The sequence below is a fragment of the Malania oleifera genome, chromosome 10, assembly GCF_029873635.1.
Source record: "Malania oleifera isolate guangnan ecotype guangnan chromosome 10, ASM2987363v1, whole genome shotgun sequence".
NCBI classification, from domain to species: Eukaryota; Viridiplantae; Streptophyta; class Magnoliopsida; order Santalales; family Ximeniaceae; genus Malania; species Malania oleifera.
The window spans coordinates 20,723,566-20,740,821 of NC_080426.1; the positions used below are offsets into that span (position 1 = coordinate 20,723,566).

General features: G+C 36.2%; 3 protein-coding genes across 3 annotated transcripts in view; 1 reads left to right on the forward strand and 2 right to left on the reverse strand.

The window, feature by feature from the left end:
• Window positions 1–2,840: 2,840 nt before the first annotated feature.
• On the forward strand, window positions 2,841–6,851 carry LOC131165333 (protein trichome birefringence-like 36). Its single transcript, XM_058123011.1, has 5 exons — window positions 2,841–3,288; window positions 3,425–3,596; window positions 4,170–4,351; window positions 6,065–6,226; window positions 6,311–6,851. Exons 1-5 carry the CDS (start codon window positions 2,933–2,935, stop codon window positions 6,621–6,623), a joined length of 1,185 nt encoding a protein of 394 aa, XP_057978994.1. The 5' UTR covers window positions 2,841–2,932; the 3' UTR covers window positions 6,624–6,851.
• Window positions 6,852–7,658: 807 nt separating this feature from the next.
• Window positions 7,659–8,743, reverse strand: LOC131165334 (germin-like protein subfamily 3 member 2). Its single transcript, XM_058123013.1, has one exon. It carries the CDS (start codon window positions 8,500–8,502, stop codon window positions 7,864–7,866), a length of 639 nt encoding a protein of 212 aa, XP_057978996.1. The 5' UTR covers window positions 8,503–8,743; the 3' UTR covers window positions 7,659–7,863.
• A 1,860-nt stretch (window positions 8,744–10,603) lies between these two features.
• LOC131165335 (ACT domain-containing protein ACR12) overlaps window positions 10,604–17,256 on the reverse strand; it is a 40,190-nt gene continuing 33,537 nt past the window's right edge. Inside the window, exons 5-10 of the mRNA XM_058123014.1 lie at window positions 13,612–13,696; window positions 13,368–13,427; window positions 12,192–12,247; window positions 11,900–12,005; window positions 11,741–11,809; window positions 10,604–10,996 (exon numbers count right to left, since the gene is read on the reverse strand). Coding sequence (XP_057978997.1) covers window positions 10,934–10,996; window positions 11,741–11,809; window positions 11,900–12,005; window positions 12,192–12,247; window positions 13,368–13,427; window positions 13,612–13,696 — 439 coding nt within the window. The 3' untranslated portion in view covers window positions 10,604–10,933. The remainder of the gene's footprint in view (window positions 10,997–11,740; window positions 11,810–11,899; window positions 12,006–12,191; window positions 12,248–13,367; window positions 13,428–13,611; window positions 13,697–17,256) is intronic.

Consider the following 17,256-nt stretch of genomic DNA (forward strand, 5'->3'; position numbering starts at 1 on the left):
TCATATTTTCAACATAAGCCTACTATGTCATAATAAATTTCTATATACATGTAAATCATCTGCAATACCGTATAATACTGAAATTTTTCCCTATATGGATAGCTAGCTGATATCATGTTTTACCCTCACATGATTGGGTTGTGCAACCCATAGGCGGGACCTAGCAATGGTTGGGCTACCACTTTAAGCTAAAATTGACTCTTTTGTGAGTACGATTGGTCTACCCAGCCTGGTCCGGATTGCTAGGGGGGCACACTACTCTTCTTTAAGCTCAATCAATTATCCAATCACCAACACTCTATCTGAGACATGTGGTGACACTAATATGATATAATAGCTACGGTACCGTCCTCTGAATCTGAACTAATCCATAGGGGTTCTGCTATCATATAGTACATTTCATATAATATAACTGTAACATATCTCATTTTCGTATTTCTACGTAAAATCTGTCATATAATAATTTTTGAATATGTTGTTATATTATATCTGATCACGGCATAAAGCCGACTGAATTGTCACGGCACTAGGCCGAATGAACTGTCATGGCACTGGGTTGGTTGAACTGTCACGACACTAGGCCGGCTGATCTGTCACAACACTAAGCCAACTGAAACTGAACTGTCACGACATTAGGCCGGCTGATATGTCATATTATACTGAGCAATATGATGATTTCTGTAAGGTTTATAACATTTTCTGAAAATCATTATCTAGCTGCACATGTTCTGTATAATCATAAAATATCCAGACTTGCTGATATATATATATATATATATATATATACAATAAAAATATTCACATTCATGCCACACAAGTGAGTGTTACACTATATTATACTATCTGTTTGGGGAAAATATATTTTGCTGAAAATAACATTAAAACATCTTCTTCTAGGGTTTACTCAACTCAAACTTCTGGTTTCCCAAAAACATACATTAATTTATAAACATTATTTCCATATATCTAATTATCCAGAAAAATCATACATATAATTTCTCTAATAAAATACTGCATATATATATATATATATATATATATATATATATATATATAGTAAAAATATTCATATTCATGCCACACAAGTGAGTGTTACACTATATGATACTACTTGCTCGGGGAAAACATATTTTGCTGAAAATAATATTAAAACATCTTCTTCTAGGGTTTACTCAACTCAAACTCTTGGTTTCCCAAAAACATACATAATTTATAAACATTATTTCCATATGCCTGATTATCTAGAAAAAGCATACATATAATTTTTCTAATCAAATACTACATTTTCACAGGTAAATTTTCTAAAAATACCTGACATAATCTATCCCTTTACCTGATTCTTGGAGAAATGCTTGCAGGGATCCTAAAGTAGTGCCTGCGGCGTTCGCACAAATTCCTGTATTCACATACCTTAGTTTAATCAGCTCAACCTAGGGATGATAACCATTTTAACATTCCTAGGCCCACATCCTCACAATAATTGGTTAAATTTTAAAAACAACTGATTTAATTCATCTTCCTTACCCTTGGAGTGGTGCTTAGGATCCCCAAATAACAAATTTGCTCCGATTAAAATGACAAGGATCGAAGTTAGGACCCCATGGTGGTGTTCATTTTTCGATTTGACTTATGGATGGAGAAAAATCTTACAGAGAGAATGAGGGGAGAGAGAGAGAGAGAGAGAGAGACGAGAGCTACGCTGGGGGTTCTCTGTTTGAAATCAAAATCAATCAATTGTTATATATATATATATATATATATAATATTATATTAATATATTCTTATATTATTAATTAATTAATATTATTATTATTATTTTTGGAATCACTACAAGTAGTCTCAGTCTGTTTTTTACTAGAGTTGAAATCGAGAGTTTAATTATGCGAGGGGAATGTATCAGCACCCCCCCTATATACCCGTTCTACATACCTAATTAGTCATTAATTACACTTAAATTGAAGCTAATAGTCTTTAATTAACCCCATTGAAGTAAACAACTAAATAGATAAACAAATAAATAAACTAAATAAATAAATAAAAATTAAAAAGAAAATTAAAATCAAAGTGCGATTAGGCAGCCCCTTCCCTATTAAAAGGCTCTCTCTCTCTCTCTCTCTCTCTCTCTCTCTCTCTCTCTCTCTCTCTCTCTCTCTCTCTCTCTCTCTCTCTCTCTCTCTCTCTCGGGCTCACTTTGTAGAGTTGGTATACATTTTGAACACGTGGACACTTGTCTGGGAACAACCTCATTCCTGTATTTGCTTTCAACCCCTATTTTGCATTTTGTTTTTTCATAATTCCAATTTCGTAAAAATATCTTAGAGTACTTGTCCTAATAAGTTTTGTCAAAGAGCAATCAATCGAAGCAAATAATAATCATGTAGGTTGGTTAAATATATTCAAATGAAATTAAAATCATGATAATTGATTATGATTAGTTTAAAAAGCATGTAAAATATAATTAAAAATATTAAAGCATTTTGATAAGATCTAGATTCATATGAAATATAATTACAATGATTAATTTAAAAGATAAAATTTTATACACCCGAATATAAAACATAAATAATTAAAAATTTTCACTTGTTAGAAACAAATCTACAGAAGCACAAATTTAGGCCTAAGATTAAGAAGACTTGCTCAACCTAATTCAAATTCATCTCACTCATTATATCACCAAATTGAATTCAAGTTAATACATAGGTATGGTTACCTCTCAAACTAAAACCATCAAATTCGATTTAAATAGTATATTGTTTGTTATCCAAAAAGGGAATGGGGCCGACAGATGGAAGACCCGCCGGGCTTTTGTGATGAAAATAATGAAATCAATCAGTCGCACCGCAAGTCGCGCCGAAATACACTACGGCACTTTCCTCAACTTTCATTAAAGCTTCCCTGCTCTGCTTTCCACTTTCTCCAACAACACTAATCGATGCCTCCTCTGCATGCTTCCTCCACTTCTTCCATGGCTATACTCCCCTCACAACCCTCCTCTTCCTTCTCCCTCCTGCCCCTACTTCTCTTCTTCTTCGTCCTCCTCTGCCTCTCCAATGTCAACTCCTCATCAGCATCCGGCCTAGACGAGGAGGTGCACGCGGTGCAAGCCCGCCGGTACTCTCGCCAGACCTGCAACCTTTCCGCCGGCAAATGGGTTTACGACTCCTCCTACCCTCTCTACGACCGCACTTGCCCCTACCTCACCACGGCCGTGGATTGCCGGCAAAATGGACGCCCGGATTCCGGCTACGAGAAATGGCGGTGGAGGCCATCCGGGTGTTCGCTCCCAAGGTACTGTATATGGAATTTTAGGTTTCTTCTGCCGTGGGGATTGAGCAATAAGCGTAAGTGGAAGCGTAATGTTGTTGATTAGATGAATAATTGAACTGGGTTGTGGCCAATTTTAGATTCTTTCGGGGCTCTGTAGGTTTAATGCGCTGAGATTTCTGGGGAGCATGCGAGGGAAGAGAATAGTGCTGGTGGGAGATTCAATAATGAGGAACCAGTGGGAGTCTCTGGTTTGCTTGGTGCAGGGAGTGATTCCTACTCATAGGAAGAGTGTCACGTTTCGTGGTCCTTCCATGGCCTTCCATGCCTCTGTAAGTTCTTACTCTGTTTTCCAATTTGCTAGGTGGATAAATTGCATCAATACAAGTGTTTTCACTAAAAGAAATTTCACTTTCACTTCGTGAATTTTAAGTTGTAACAGTTTGATCATTAAACTTCCATATTGGGCTAGTTCAACTGTGAAACCCCTGTTCAGGGATTCAATCAAAGTTGAAATAAAAAATTCAACCGAGCTTGGGAGTTCAGAGTTTGGAAATTTGGATTTGTTTTTGCGTAAATTTGGACAAAATGCTTTAGAAAATTACGACGGGTTTCGTTCAATTCTTTACGAATTCAAATCCAATAACTGAAATTCATCCTCCCATAGTCTCATACACAAACATAAGGATCAACATGTCACAATTTAAACTTGTAGAGGCTGAAAATTCAATAAAACTTCAGGACTTCGTAATTTACCCATTTTTTAATTACTGCAGATTAATTTGGGGGTTTTTTCTAATATAATAAATTGATAATCTGGGATTACGTATGGTTAATGACACAATTTAAATTTAGATACAATTAGCAAAATGGAGTGTGAATTAATTAATTAATTAAATTTGTAGGATTATAAGACAACAATAGTGTTTTGCTGGGCTCCTCTGCTGGTGGAATTGAAGAAAGAGCGTGAGAAGGGGAGAGTTTTACACTTGGATCAGATAGAAGCGAATGCGAGGCATTGGAGAGGAGCTGACGTTCTTGTTTTTGATTCAGCTCACTGGTGGACTCACTCTAACCAGGAGACTTCGTATGTCAGATTTTACTTTCATCTTTCACGTTCTAATTTCTTTCTTGCTGCTTCTTGCTTTGGTTTCATATGCTGCTTGCACTAGGCTAACTTCAAGATCTCTAATGAATGAATGTATACTCGTAGAATTATAATTCAACTTGAGGAGCTCATTAATTGTTACATAATAGAACTTGATCTAGTTTAAGGTTTTAGGTTGAGTTCTTGGAAAAACATGGGATTAAGAGCTTTATGACAATGTTAAAAGGTTCAGTTTTTAAAATTTTACACAAAATAAATGGTTGGCTAATATGCATTGCTACTTTTAGGCTTAAAGGGTATATGCATTATAGAAATAAATGGTTGGCTACTATTCATTGCTACTTTTAGGCTTAAAGGGTATATGCATGTGGGCGTATATCAAATAGGGCAACAAGACGGTAACCTTACCTAAGGTTTGACGAAAAGATAGTGACTTTTCTTGAGGTTTCAAAAATTCTATTGATCTTTCCCAAAGTTTCAAAATATCACATGAGGTTTGCCAAAAAGACATAAACCTCCTCTTAGAAGGGAAGAATTGTGTCTTTTTTGATAAACTTTAAGGTAGGTTCTTGAAATACTTGAAATCTTAGGAAAAATATCTGAAATTTTTGAAACCTCAAAAGGTTAGTGTCTTTCTGTGAAAGCTCATGGGAAGTCAATGTCTTTTATTCTGTTAAATAATGAAACATATACTGAATTTCTTAATTAATGATTTAAACTTTCAGGCAGATTTAATGCAAGTTTGTTTTGTTTTGTTTTGCTTCGTTTGTTTGTTTTTTTTTTTTTTTTTTTAATTTTTATAATAGCAATATTGATATATTATGACTACTTATCATTAATCTCTTAAAAATCTTGGCATATATAACTCATTAAATGCACCTTTTAAGAAAATATGAGCTATGTACTAAGATTCTGAAATATGACTATAAATAGCGAGAATAAACTATTTTTCATATACAAGATGGTTGCCATGTGGCTTCTTGGTGGTAAAATAAAATGAAGTGTAATGAAATAAAAGTGATATTTTTTAGAGATGTTTTGGAACAAAGTGCTTGATTCAAACGGAGCCCTAAATTTTTTTCGTGTGTTCTTTTTAAATACCTTTTTTTCTGACCCTTTTTTCTCAATCTTTTTTTCTTGCTAATTAACCAAATACATTTCAAACAAAGTTGCTTAAAATCCTTCAATAGAGTTATAGGTAAGATTAAGTTTAGGAGCATGAATTTTGAGCCTTAGGTCTGGATTAGATGGATTTGGACAAAACCCAATATTATTTTCTATTGCTTTTTGTACAAACTTCAAATCAAGACAAATCTAAATTGTAGTTCCGAAATCCTAATTCCCAAAGACAGCCTAATTGCATACTTAGGGACATTTGTACCATAGTCTCCTCATACTTTCCCTACAATTGGGCTATTTGGCATTATATTCAAAAATAAAATAGACTACCTATTTAACCATATTTTGTGAAAAAAAAGAAGACAAAAATAGATAATGTTGAGAATCCAAAAAATGTTTGAACTCCGAAGTGGTTGCCCTATATCATGTTTGAAGAAAATAGATTAATGACCCAATCATGGTTAAAGAATATGACGAGACTACATAAAGCAGCAGTTGTTAATTCTTTTGCATATTTGGTCTGGTTGATCCTAAGCTATTATGCCTTATGATAATGTATAAAATTCATTTCAGGTGGGACTACTACATGGAGGGAAACAAGATCTACAACAGAAATTTAAATCCGATGATTGCCTACGGAAAAGGGCTCACAACATGGGCCAACTGGGTGGATTCAAATCTCAATCCTCACCAAACCCGAGTCATTTTCCGCAGCATTTCTCCAACCCATAATCGGTATATATCATGAGTTTTACGTTTTCTTCGTAATCATGTTATTCTATGAACTGGTTGATTATTTAATCTCTTATTTCTTCACAGAGAAAATGGTAGGAAATGCTACAACCAGAGGGAACCTATGGCCTTTCTTGGTCACCGGCATCATGTTCCAGCGCAAATGCACGTTCTACAAAGTGTCCTGAGGAGGATGAAATTTCCAGTATACTTGCAGGATATTACAACCATGTCTGCTTACCGGAGAGATGGGCACCCCTCTGTTTATTCTAAACGTATCGGCTACGAAGAGAAGCGCCATCAGAACCAGATCAGCTCAGCAACTGACTGCAGCCACTGGTGCCTCCCTGGAGTTCCTGATACCTGGAATGAGATGTTGAGTGCAATATTGATGGCCTAACCTAAATTTGAAATCTTTGGAGCAATTCAGCGCAGAGTGATTAGAACAACTGTTTCTGATCTGCCTCTGCTAGATTTGTCAGTCACCAATCTGGGGTGGTACTTTTGCTTTGTGGTTAATTTTTTAAGAATCCTTTTATGATGAATATTGGGGATGTATGTGTGTTATGCTTTTGGCAAGTTACTGCCAATTTCCATTACCAAAGAAGGTTGGGGTGTTTTGGCAAAATTTTCAACAATGTTCAAACTAGAGACAGAGTCTCCCTGTCTTGAGATATTTAACAGCGGGCAAGCTCAGTTGCAGATTATATAAATTTCTGACTTATTATTTTGAAAAAAAAAAAAAATCCAGGTTTTTGTGTCTGTCAACTTGCTGGATTTTCCATTCCATGCCCATTGAGATTTGTAACCCAAGATCAAATGGGTGATTTGTATAGCTACGCCAGTTTGACCTAGTGATATCTTGTGTGTGTGTGTGTCAGAGAGAGAGAGAGAGAGAGAGAGAGAGAGTAAGCAGCTGATCACCCAGCAGGAAGCAATTTTTCTACTGAAATCCTTGGTAAAGTATACAAAACATTATTTGAGAATTGGGTTTGTCCAAAAGAAATTCGTAGAGAGGGAGATTAAGCGCCTACTATCATCTCTCAAAATTTCAGAAGAAGTGGAATCTAACAATAGCACAACAAACCCAACTGACTGTAGAACTCTGATACTGTAATTTCACACCCACTCATTTGGAAATTTTATAACAGTCATAAAAATCTCAATTTCTATTTCATCTCTATCCAACAACACAAAACCCATGGATGCAACTCAGAAAGCGAGCTACACACCATGATTAATCATCTGTATCTTCTCCATATTACCCTGGTTCACTCTTGCTTAGAGTTAATTACGTCGGAGGTAATCTGTTCATGAAAAATCATTTTACCATTGTCCTGATCAGATGGAAAGTGATTTAAAATTTGGCAGTTACCTAATAAAAAAAAAAAAGGGGGCTGAATGTGCAATCCTAAATCATAGTGGAGGTACCCAAAAAATGAAACAGGGCACAGCAAAGGCCCTATACAGATTTATTTTGCATATTTCCAACAGAAAAGAGGAAGAAAAAGAAACAAAAAAATGCCATCGAACTTCCCAGGACCCAGCCTTATTGCCTTTCCATTGCACAATTTCTTCCTGAAGATTATCAAAATGAACATTTTTAATAAAAAGGACTATCACCGTGAACATAATTGAACTCAATCCTTGGGACGAAACCTTCTCCTCAACTCTGCAACCTCCCTGGGATTCAATCCAAAAGCTTTCTCCAGAAGCTCTTCTTTGATCCCAGATCCAAAAATGGCAGCTGGAATTTTCTGCGACCCAGGATTTTGACTGTTGAAACTCCCCAGTATAGTTGCCGGGGAGTCCCCAACATTCATTTGAAAGTGCACTAGACCCCGTGGATACACCATCACCTCACCTTTCTCAATCACTTTGGCAAAAACTCTGTTTTGGGTATCCACAAAACCAGAGTAAATCCTTCCCTCCAGCACGAATGCAACTTCGGTTGCTCTCGGATGGAAATGTGGCACATTAACACCACCGATGTCGAAGTCAGCACGCACAAATGACATGCCAAGGGTGTTCAAACCAGGGAACACGGTGGAGTTCACTGAAGTGGATGAAAACCCGGTTTTCTGGAACTTTCCTGGGGATTTTATACCAGGAAATACAAAATCATCTGCCGTGACGGCCGATGAATTCTTGCATGAAATAGACCGGGTTCCCAATTTACCTTTGGGTATGCAGAAGTCTCGAACCGGATCCGGGTCAGAACCCAAAACCATGTAGTTGCACAGAAAAACAACTAACAAAACTGTAATGGTTGGGGCCATTGCCTTGCACTGTTTCTATTGATGAGTCAAAACTGGAAGAATTGGAACTTCAAAAACTTGGATGTTTAGAAGTTACAGCTACAACTCCACTCTTCATACTTGACATGCTTTTCTAGAAATAATGGGTTGTGTATATACCATGGAGAGAGAGCGAGAGTGCAAAAGGCTGTCAGGAAATTGTTGCACAAAAAAGAGAAGTGCACATGTTTACAAATGATGAAAAAGCAAATACTGTCCTTCCCATGCTGGGAAAGTTCATTGAAAGGAAGAGTGTTTATATTATGGACAGGGGACCAGCCTCGCAGGGAAGTCAATTAGTGCATTGGTTAGCAATTCCCTTTGCTTGAGAGTGAAGAGAAAGAGGATTGGTTGGAGCTCAGGCAACGCATGGCACCAACCACCAGCGACACTTGCTCCATTTGGGTGTCTTTTACTGGGGGGACCAAGTGGTTAAAAATGATGCTTATGGTTCAGTGGGATTGCGATTTGATTATTCTTCAGTGATGCTTGCATTGGAAGGCATGGCACTACCACCCAGCCCCTTTACTTGGAAATTACCAACTGCTACCAGAAAACTTTTAGAAGTCATATTTGTCATAAGTCGTCAATGTGGATAGTAGGTCATGACTTGAATACTTTGTAATAAGCAAATGGAAGAGACATGTGCTGTTTCACAGGAGGTGGAGGATGCAATCCTGAGTTGTACATGATCAACAGTCATATATAATTGCCAAACTGGAAAACTACTCTGAAGAACAATGCTCCTGAGTTGCACATGATCAACAGCCATATATAATTGCCAAACTGGACAACTACTCTGAAGAACAATGCTTTTGTGACATGTCAATGATAACAGCGTTTGCTCCTTCTATGCACATGATTGCAGATTTTGGTGATTTCTCATCGTGATATGCATGAAACTACGACTCTTGTACATTTACAGGATCAAACAGTTTTTTACAGGCAACTGATATCTCGACCTGACTTCTAATTCCCATATATGCCGAACTGTTCTATGGGGACTTTCAGCCTTGTTCAAGAGTATTCCTTCCTGGTTTGCCACCAAATACTATACAGAAAACATATTCTTAAAGGAGGGTCTAAAAATAAAGACGCCACAATAGCATCAATGAAGCTGTGAAACTAGAGAAAGCACATGCACGAGGAGTGAGGGAATAGATGACATTGGCCATGGAAACTTGGAATCCAGCCACCAAGGTCCAGCTCAGAAGGCTTGGGAGAACCAAATGCAATATTCATTCTCTTCCTAAAGATTCATATGGAAAAACATGCTTAAAGCTAGGGGTGAGTTTAATTCAATTAAAACCGAATTAGCCCAATAAATTCGAAAGGTTCAGTTTGGTTAAAAATTTATTTGGCTCCTTTAGGTTTTTATTTTCATTAAATTTCGATTTTCGATTTTTGGGTTTAATTAACCAAATTAACCGAATAGTATAAATTAATAATATATATATATATATATATATTAAAAATCTATATTTTATATACATTAAAATATTAAATCAATTAAAATTGATTAATTGATTTAACCGAAATTCAATTCCATCGGATTTGAGTTCAATTATCGATTTGGTTAATGAGATTTTTAACCAAAATTTTTTAATTAATTTAATTAATTACCAAATTTCACCAAACCGACTGAATGCTCACCCCTAGCTAAAACCTTAAATTTCCCCTTGTATGGATATAAAAACAAAAGAAAAAACTCTAATTTTGCGTAGAGTTTTATTTAAATTCAGATTGCTGCTGCTTACATGCTGTTGTAGGATCTAATATATGATCTGATTAATCCCAATAAATGATCTAAATGCTGTCACATATTGCATAGTGGTATGCTATACTTGAATTGGATGTTTAATGGAGTAGATGACCTCAAACCCAACTTTGACCCACTTGTTGCTCAATCCACCTTCACATTGTTAAGGAACAAGAAGATCCCAAATTACAAGGAGACAAAAAAACTCCCGATAAAAATGAAGGCCAAACTCATTTTCAACCATTTTTTTTTTTTTCGGGTGGTAAAGTTTCCCTAACTTAAGGTATAGATTTAATGTGGGAGGGAAAAAAAGGAAAGTGACTATTTTTACGAACTTGGTGACCAAGAGTTTCTCATCCTTCTATGTCAAGTAAGAATATTGTCTACAGGCACTAAAACTTTTAAATCAGAAAATTGATGAAGCAAAAATTAGCACACATTAATAGTTGTCTAATGTATTTTTGTGTCCCTATTATCTTGTTTTCAGAAGAAGACGCATATTCATGCCAGAATGGTCAGGGTGCTGCAAGTAACATTAACATGGTATCTTCTCAATTGCAGCTGCAACAGGGCGCTTGAATTGAACCCGTGAAAAGATTGGGTCACAAAAAATCATACAATTGTGCACAGGAGTGAAGCAATTCCTCTTATGTATTAGTAACTATCTTCATCTGTTTCTGGTCTTCGAAGGTAGTAGCGCAGACAGTTGGTCAATACCTGCATGTTCATATAAATTGTTGAGAGAGAGTGAGAGGCAATATAGATTCCAATTTCAAATATTGAAATATTAAAACATCATAAAGAGAATGGCTGAAGAACAGCTGATGCCATGGTCATCATGACTCCATAAACTGCACTGATTTTCTTCTCTGGATACTAAGATGAAGGTACAACTATATCCTTCACAGATATCTAAAAATGAAACCATGAGCCTACTATTGACTGAGAGAATGGATACAAATTAGTTAATACAACTCCTAATCTCACACTACTCACTTCCACTACCCTGTTCTTCTGAAGTTTGTAATTGCACCTCGCATGCATACCCTTCCAGCTGAGGGCCTGAGGCCATTGCAATATACAATAAGTCATGCAATTCTGATATTGTTGTTGCATACAAGGTCCTCACCTCTTCCAAATCAAAATTCAAGGTATTCAATCTTCCACAGAAACCAACTTAAAAGAGAGAGAGAGAGCAAGGAAGACATGAAACAATTTCCCTCTATAAATCTCTAGAAGAGTAAACAAATAAAAATGTGGGAAATAACACTGTTTCAGACATCAAGGACAGCTTTAAAAACAACATTCGGAAGATTCCAATATATTCTGTAAGGATAAGTATTGCCAACCAAAAATAGAGATTCCTATATATCTGCAGGGAAACGGCATTCGGTAGATTCATTTTAGATTTAGCAAAATGACAGTTAACCAGCTGCTCATCAGATATGGCTAACACATCACCTGAGACAACGAACTGTTTAATGCTGCTCCTCTATAGCTGACATGAATCTTGTCTTTGGCTATCAATCCCTACAAGATGACAGAAAAAATGTTAATGGGATAAAATATGTGTGCATGCATGCGTATACATGAGAGAGAGAGAGAGAGAGAGAGAGAGACTTCTGTATCAATCTCTGCTGATTCTACATTAATATTGATATCAGCCATGATTTTGATTATTTCTAGTAGCAACCCAGGTCGATCAGCAGTCTCTACATAAAGCAAGCTGGAAATTTTGACAAAAACAGAAAGCAACAATGAATAAATTAGATGACAGTGTGAGACATAAGATAATATTCTCATTGTCAAATTTAAATTTTCCTCCCATAAAGTAAGCTGCTCAGAGGTATAATTAAATTGGATAGCATAATGCTAGAAGCTATTCCAATTATAGTTGTCAGAAGTTGCAAACCTCCTCTTAGGTCCATCATCCTTGACATGTATGTGGGTTGCAATATCAACATCTAGCTGCCATTAACAGAAATACATAACAATTTTGTAAGGTAACATGCATCAAACGCAAGGTCCATCCATTCTGCTAAGAACACATCCAAGGCAGTAAGATTCATCTTAACTTGGATATATTTCATTTCACTTCATTTCAAACAATCTTAAATTAACAATCTCATAATATTAGACAAGGAACTTTCACCGAGAGTTCAATGCCATCAATTCAGTTTTTCTTTTTAATTTTTCATGTTCATGCCTATGTAGGAATTGAATCCCCAAAATAATATCACTACATAAATGCCCTTATTTCCCGTCTATAATTGCTTTAGAAATCCTTAAACTACATCAACAGATCCTGGACAAAGCTTTAATATAGCCTTCATTAAATTTCAGATCAAACGAGTTAGATAAACCCATATAAGTCCGTGCAAGCACTGGACGTGTAAACTTGAAACAAAAATTAAGAGAACTTTTGGGCATTGATTGCATTGCTCCAAAAGTCGAAACCGTTTGAGGGAATTCACTGAACCTAAAGAAAGTTTGAAAACCACAATCCTAAAAAAAATATCCAATTGTAAGTTACCATATTCGCTCTCTTCCTCATGATTACAACCCGAAGAAGACAAACCACTCAACAGACAACATATAATATCACGCTCTCACCATTACACTGAAGTTAAGCATGCAGTAGTTTAACATGAAAAGCATAATTGCAACATTATACCTAACTGCAGGCTGCTTATTGTCATAACAAATGGAGCCACACTACGGAAATTTTTAGCTGTGGAAAACAGTTTTCATTTTTAATTTTCACTTTTCCAAAGAACTAGGAACATACCACTTTGTGTTCCAGGTTTCAAACATTTATATGGAGAACTTGGAAAACAATAGGAAAATTATTTTTCAACTTTTCTATACAGTTGTTGTAAAACTAGAAAAACAGGTGGCAATTCTATATTTGGAAAACTGAAAAAGGCCCTGAATATTTGCAGCACATAATGCAATATCAAAGCAATGAGAAGACAGGAAGCTTGTGAACAAAAGCGATGTCCATCATACAACGGATTAGATGGGAATTCAGTGCCAAAAAGCAGGAAAAAAAAAGGATGTATGATCAAATGTTTCTTGAATAAATCACCTTCTGTTCTGGAGCTTTAATTCCAAAAGCCTCACCCATAGCAAGTCGTTCACTGGATTCCTATCCAAAAAGAAAATTGTGAAATTGCATCACAGCATGAGAAACTCAGGAGAGATGGTTACAGGATTTCTCAACTCCCCCCCCCCCCCCCCCAAAAAAAAAAAATAATTTTAAAAAAGGGGGGGGGGGGGGGTGGGGGGAGAGACGAAAAATATGACATAATTCTGCAATTCAGCAAACATACTGGATGATACTTCAAAAGGTTGTTAATGATCGTAAGTCGAATTCTCTCTAACATGTCAGGATCTTCAACTTTGCGTCCAGAATCCCTAGAAAATAAATCAAGATCAATCCATAAACAACAATAACTTCTTTAGGGGTGAGGGTGTGAGGAGAAGAATAAAGCATCAAATACTTAAAATATTTTTTACAACATAAATACTTTCTGATGTAAAATTTTTTACCATTTACTTTTCACAATACTGATTTACATATTTGCAAAATCATGAATGAAAACATTGTCTCAACTAGACCAAAAAGAAAGCAATTTAACCACCTACATATAATCTTTACAAGAAATTTTCAATGCCCTGAAAGGCAGGCCTCCTGTTTCTCTCCCTCCAACAAGTTCAAAAAATTGGGGAGAGGGATTAGCCTAAGAGCTTTTTTTCTAACGTTACAAGTCTTTTACCCCATGCCCAAAACTCTTGAATACTTGAACCTGAAATCACCCAATGCAAATCCAACATATTCAAAGCCATATCCCACAAAATTTTAATCCACCAATAATGAAAAAAAAAAATGCTGAGCTGACTCCTCATCTTCTTTGCACAGATGTGTTAACCAAAACCCACCCTACTTTCCAAAGAGGGAAGGACCATCAACTGTTGAGATCCTTGCCCACATAGCTTCCAAGGCTAGCACCTAGCTTCACTATGGCTCATTGATTTCCAGATAACCTTCCAATGAAAATTAAGCTCCCAAGAGGGCCGGGGGGGGGGGGGGGTGAAATAGGATTTAAAAATTTCTTTGCAAACTTTAAGTTCCTTTGGTTAAGTATTAACCCCTTGTTAAGATTGAGTTGATTACAATCACTCTCTCAAACCAATCAACACAATTCTTTTTAACCACTTTAATTAAAGTAACCAACAAAAGATGATATTGCTAATCTCAACTTTCAGAATTTTAATAGATGAATATTCAGATCAGATTTTCTTTTCAGTATACTTCAAAGACAATATTGATATCTGAAAGTTATCTTGAGTATCTTGTAATTTTGTTTCAAAAGAATAATTTATTTCACAAGATTCATATCAGCTTTCAAGACTTTCTCTGAAAATTCAATCCAATCAATCTTTTATGTTAAAGACCATCTTGAGCAAAAACTCAGATTTTCTTTAATTAATGAATGAAGATGATGTCAAATTGAGTTTCAAAATATCAAATGAATAAGTCTCAGCTTTAAACATTCAGCACTTCAATATATCAATTTCAAGTTCAAACCTTGATGTGAATACACAACCAATATCAGATTTTAGTTTTGCTTTTGAATATGTCAATCCAACAAACAATATAGTATGCTGATAAAGAATCAACCTTAGTAATTCAGCAGCCTTTCAAAATTCAAACTCTAATATCAAATAAGTATCTTGACTTTTAAGGATGAAACAAATCATTAAGTTAATGAGCTTTGATACTTATTTATCAACACACTTCCTTTAATCAAGGTTTTCGCAAAAGATTAATCAACGTACTCCCTTTGAGGTCTCTGCAAAAGATCAATCAACGTACTCCCGTTACAATTCCCAATCACAAGTTAATTTTCACAAATTAAACATTCATCAATGCAATTTATATATGTGCAGGAAATTAAAGAGATTTAGGGAAAGAGAGGAGCGACACCAATATTTTACGAGGTTCGGCTATCCCCACCTACGTCCTCGTCTTAGGCAACACACCTAAGGATTCCACCATATCACTCCTTTACGGGCGGAGCAAACCTTACACACTCCTTTGCGGGTAGGAGCAACCTTTTACAATCCCTCCTTCAACTAGGGTGGAGCCCCCTCTCCAAGCGATACCCCACACTCGTTACAACGATTCAACAATCCTGAACCATCAAGAAAAACAAGAAACAAAATTGGTGTACAAAGACACTCTCAACAAGAGCTGATTAGAACAACAATTAAGTGAGAGATTCAGTGTAGGCTCAGAAATTTTGTGAGAGATTGATAGCAAAACTCAGTAAGGAACTTCAGAGAGTTTGAGAGCAAAAGAGCTTTGAGAGTATTGAGAGCAAGAGAGCTTTGAATGCTGTGTATTTGCTTATGTATTGAATCCTTAGCCTTGGGGGGTATTTATAGATGTTTAAACAAGAGTATTTCGTGTTCCCCAAGTGACTTGGAGTGTTTCCCAAGTTTTCATAACGCTTAGAATTCAAAAATCAAATTTGGAAACTTCCCGTTATATTTAAAATTTGAAATCTGAAAGAGTCAATTGGCTGGGAATAAAGAGTCAGTCGCCTGGATTCATTAAAACACTGAAAATTTCAAACTCAGCAAGGAGTCAGTCGACGGGGTCATCACCAGTCAATCGCTTGGGTCCTCTCGGGTTGTCTCAAAATTCGTTCATTTATTTGTCAGTCGCCTGGATTAACTTTGTCAGTCGCCTGGAAAGACCAAAAATCTGATTTTTCATTTTGTTTCCAATTTCTTTTTGCTTTTTTGCTTTCCCCAAAATAATTTAAGACTTTTGAAAAATATTTTTCGGGGTTTTTCGAAATATGGTTTCTAAGTCGATGAGTTTCCTAATGAGCTTCAAATTCAATCAAATGATTATTTGAATGAAGTACTTACATAGAGACTCTCTTAAGATTTAGTTCTATTCTAAGCTTGGAGTCTTCATGCTTGTCATTTGTATAGTCCATCTTGCCTCTGAACTTAAATTCTCTAAGCTTTCATCAAGGTGTCTTTGGAATATGTCCTTTGAGCTTTTATTTCTTTTTCATGTGTTCTTGCAATGAACTTTGTGATAACTTTGAACTTGAACTTAAACTTAAACACCTGATTCTTGAAGTATCATCACTTTCAACAAAACATGTTAAATTACTTTTTATTTGTTATTATCAAAACAAGATTAGTGAGCCACGTTAGGCCAACATGTAAGAACCCGAACCGTGATAAATTGGTTTATGTATATAAAGAGAGGGACATTTTGGTAAAAGAGCAGGTTCATCAACGAAGCCAGATTTCGTCGACGAAGCCTTTGTTCTTCTCGTCGACAAAATTCAAAGCCTCGTCAACGAGGAGAAGCCGAAGAGTTTCGAAAAATGGGAATATCATGATTCGTCGACGAGACCACCGATTTGTCGACGAATTCAGTGAAAGATTCGTCGACAAAGGCACCATTTCGTCGACGAAATTGGCCGAGCCAAGGGGCTATAAAAGGAAATTCTCTTTTCTTCTTCATTAAGTTTCTCAAATATCTCTCTCTCTCTCTCTAAACTCTCCCTACTCTCTCTCTCTCTCTATAGAATTCTTCGCTGATTGTTGACGGGATCGGAAAACAAAAGTTACCACGAGGATCGTGGAAGGATTCTCTACAACTTCTATGGATCCGAATCTCGTTTTGGAGGTTTTCGGGTTTTGGTGAAAAATCGAGGTAAGGCTCGATTTTCATTTCTGATCTGGTAGTTTTGTAGAGGATGGTCTTGTGAGTATATTTTGTACTGTGATTTGTAGGTTTTGGAACTCGGTTCGCTGTTTAGGAGCCTTGGAGTTCGGGATATGTTATACGGGGTTAAGGTAAGGAGAACTTTGTTTATATTGGTTCTTTTCGAAATCGGACTTGGTGGAACTATGGTCCACGGTCCTATGTGTGTTTTAACTAC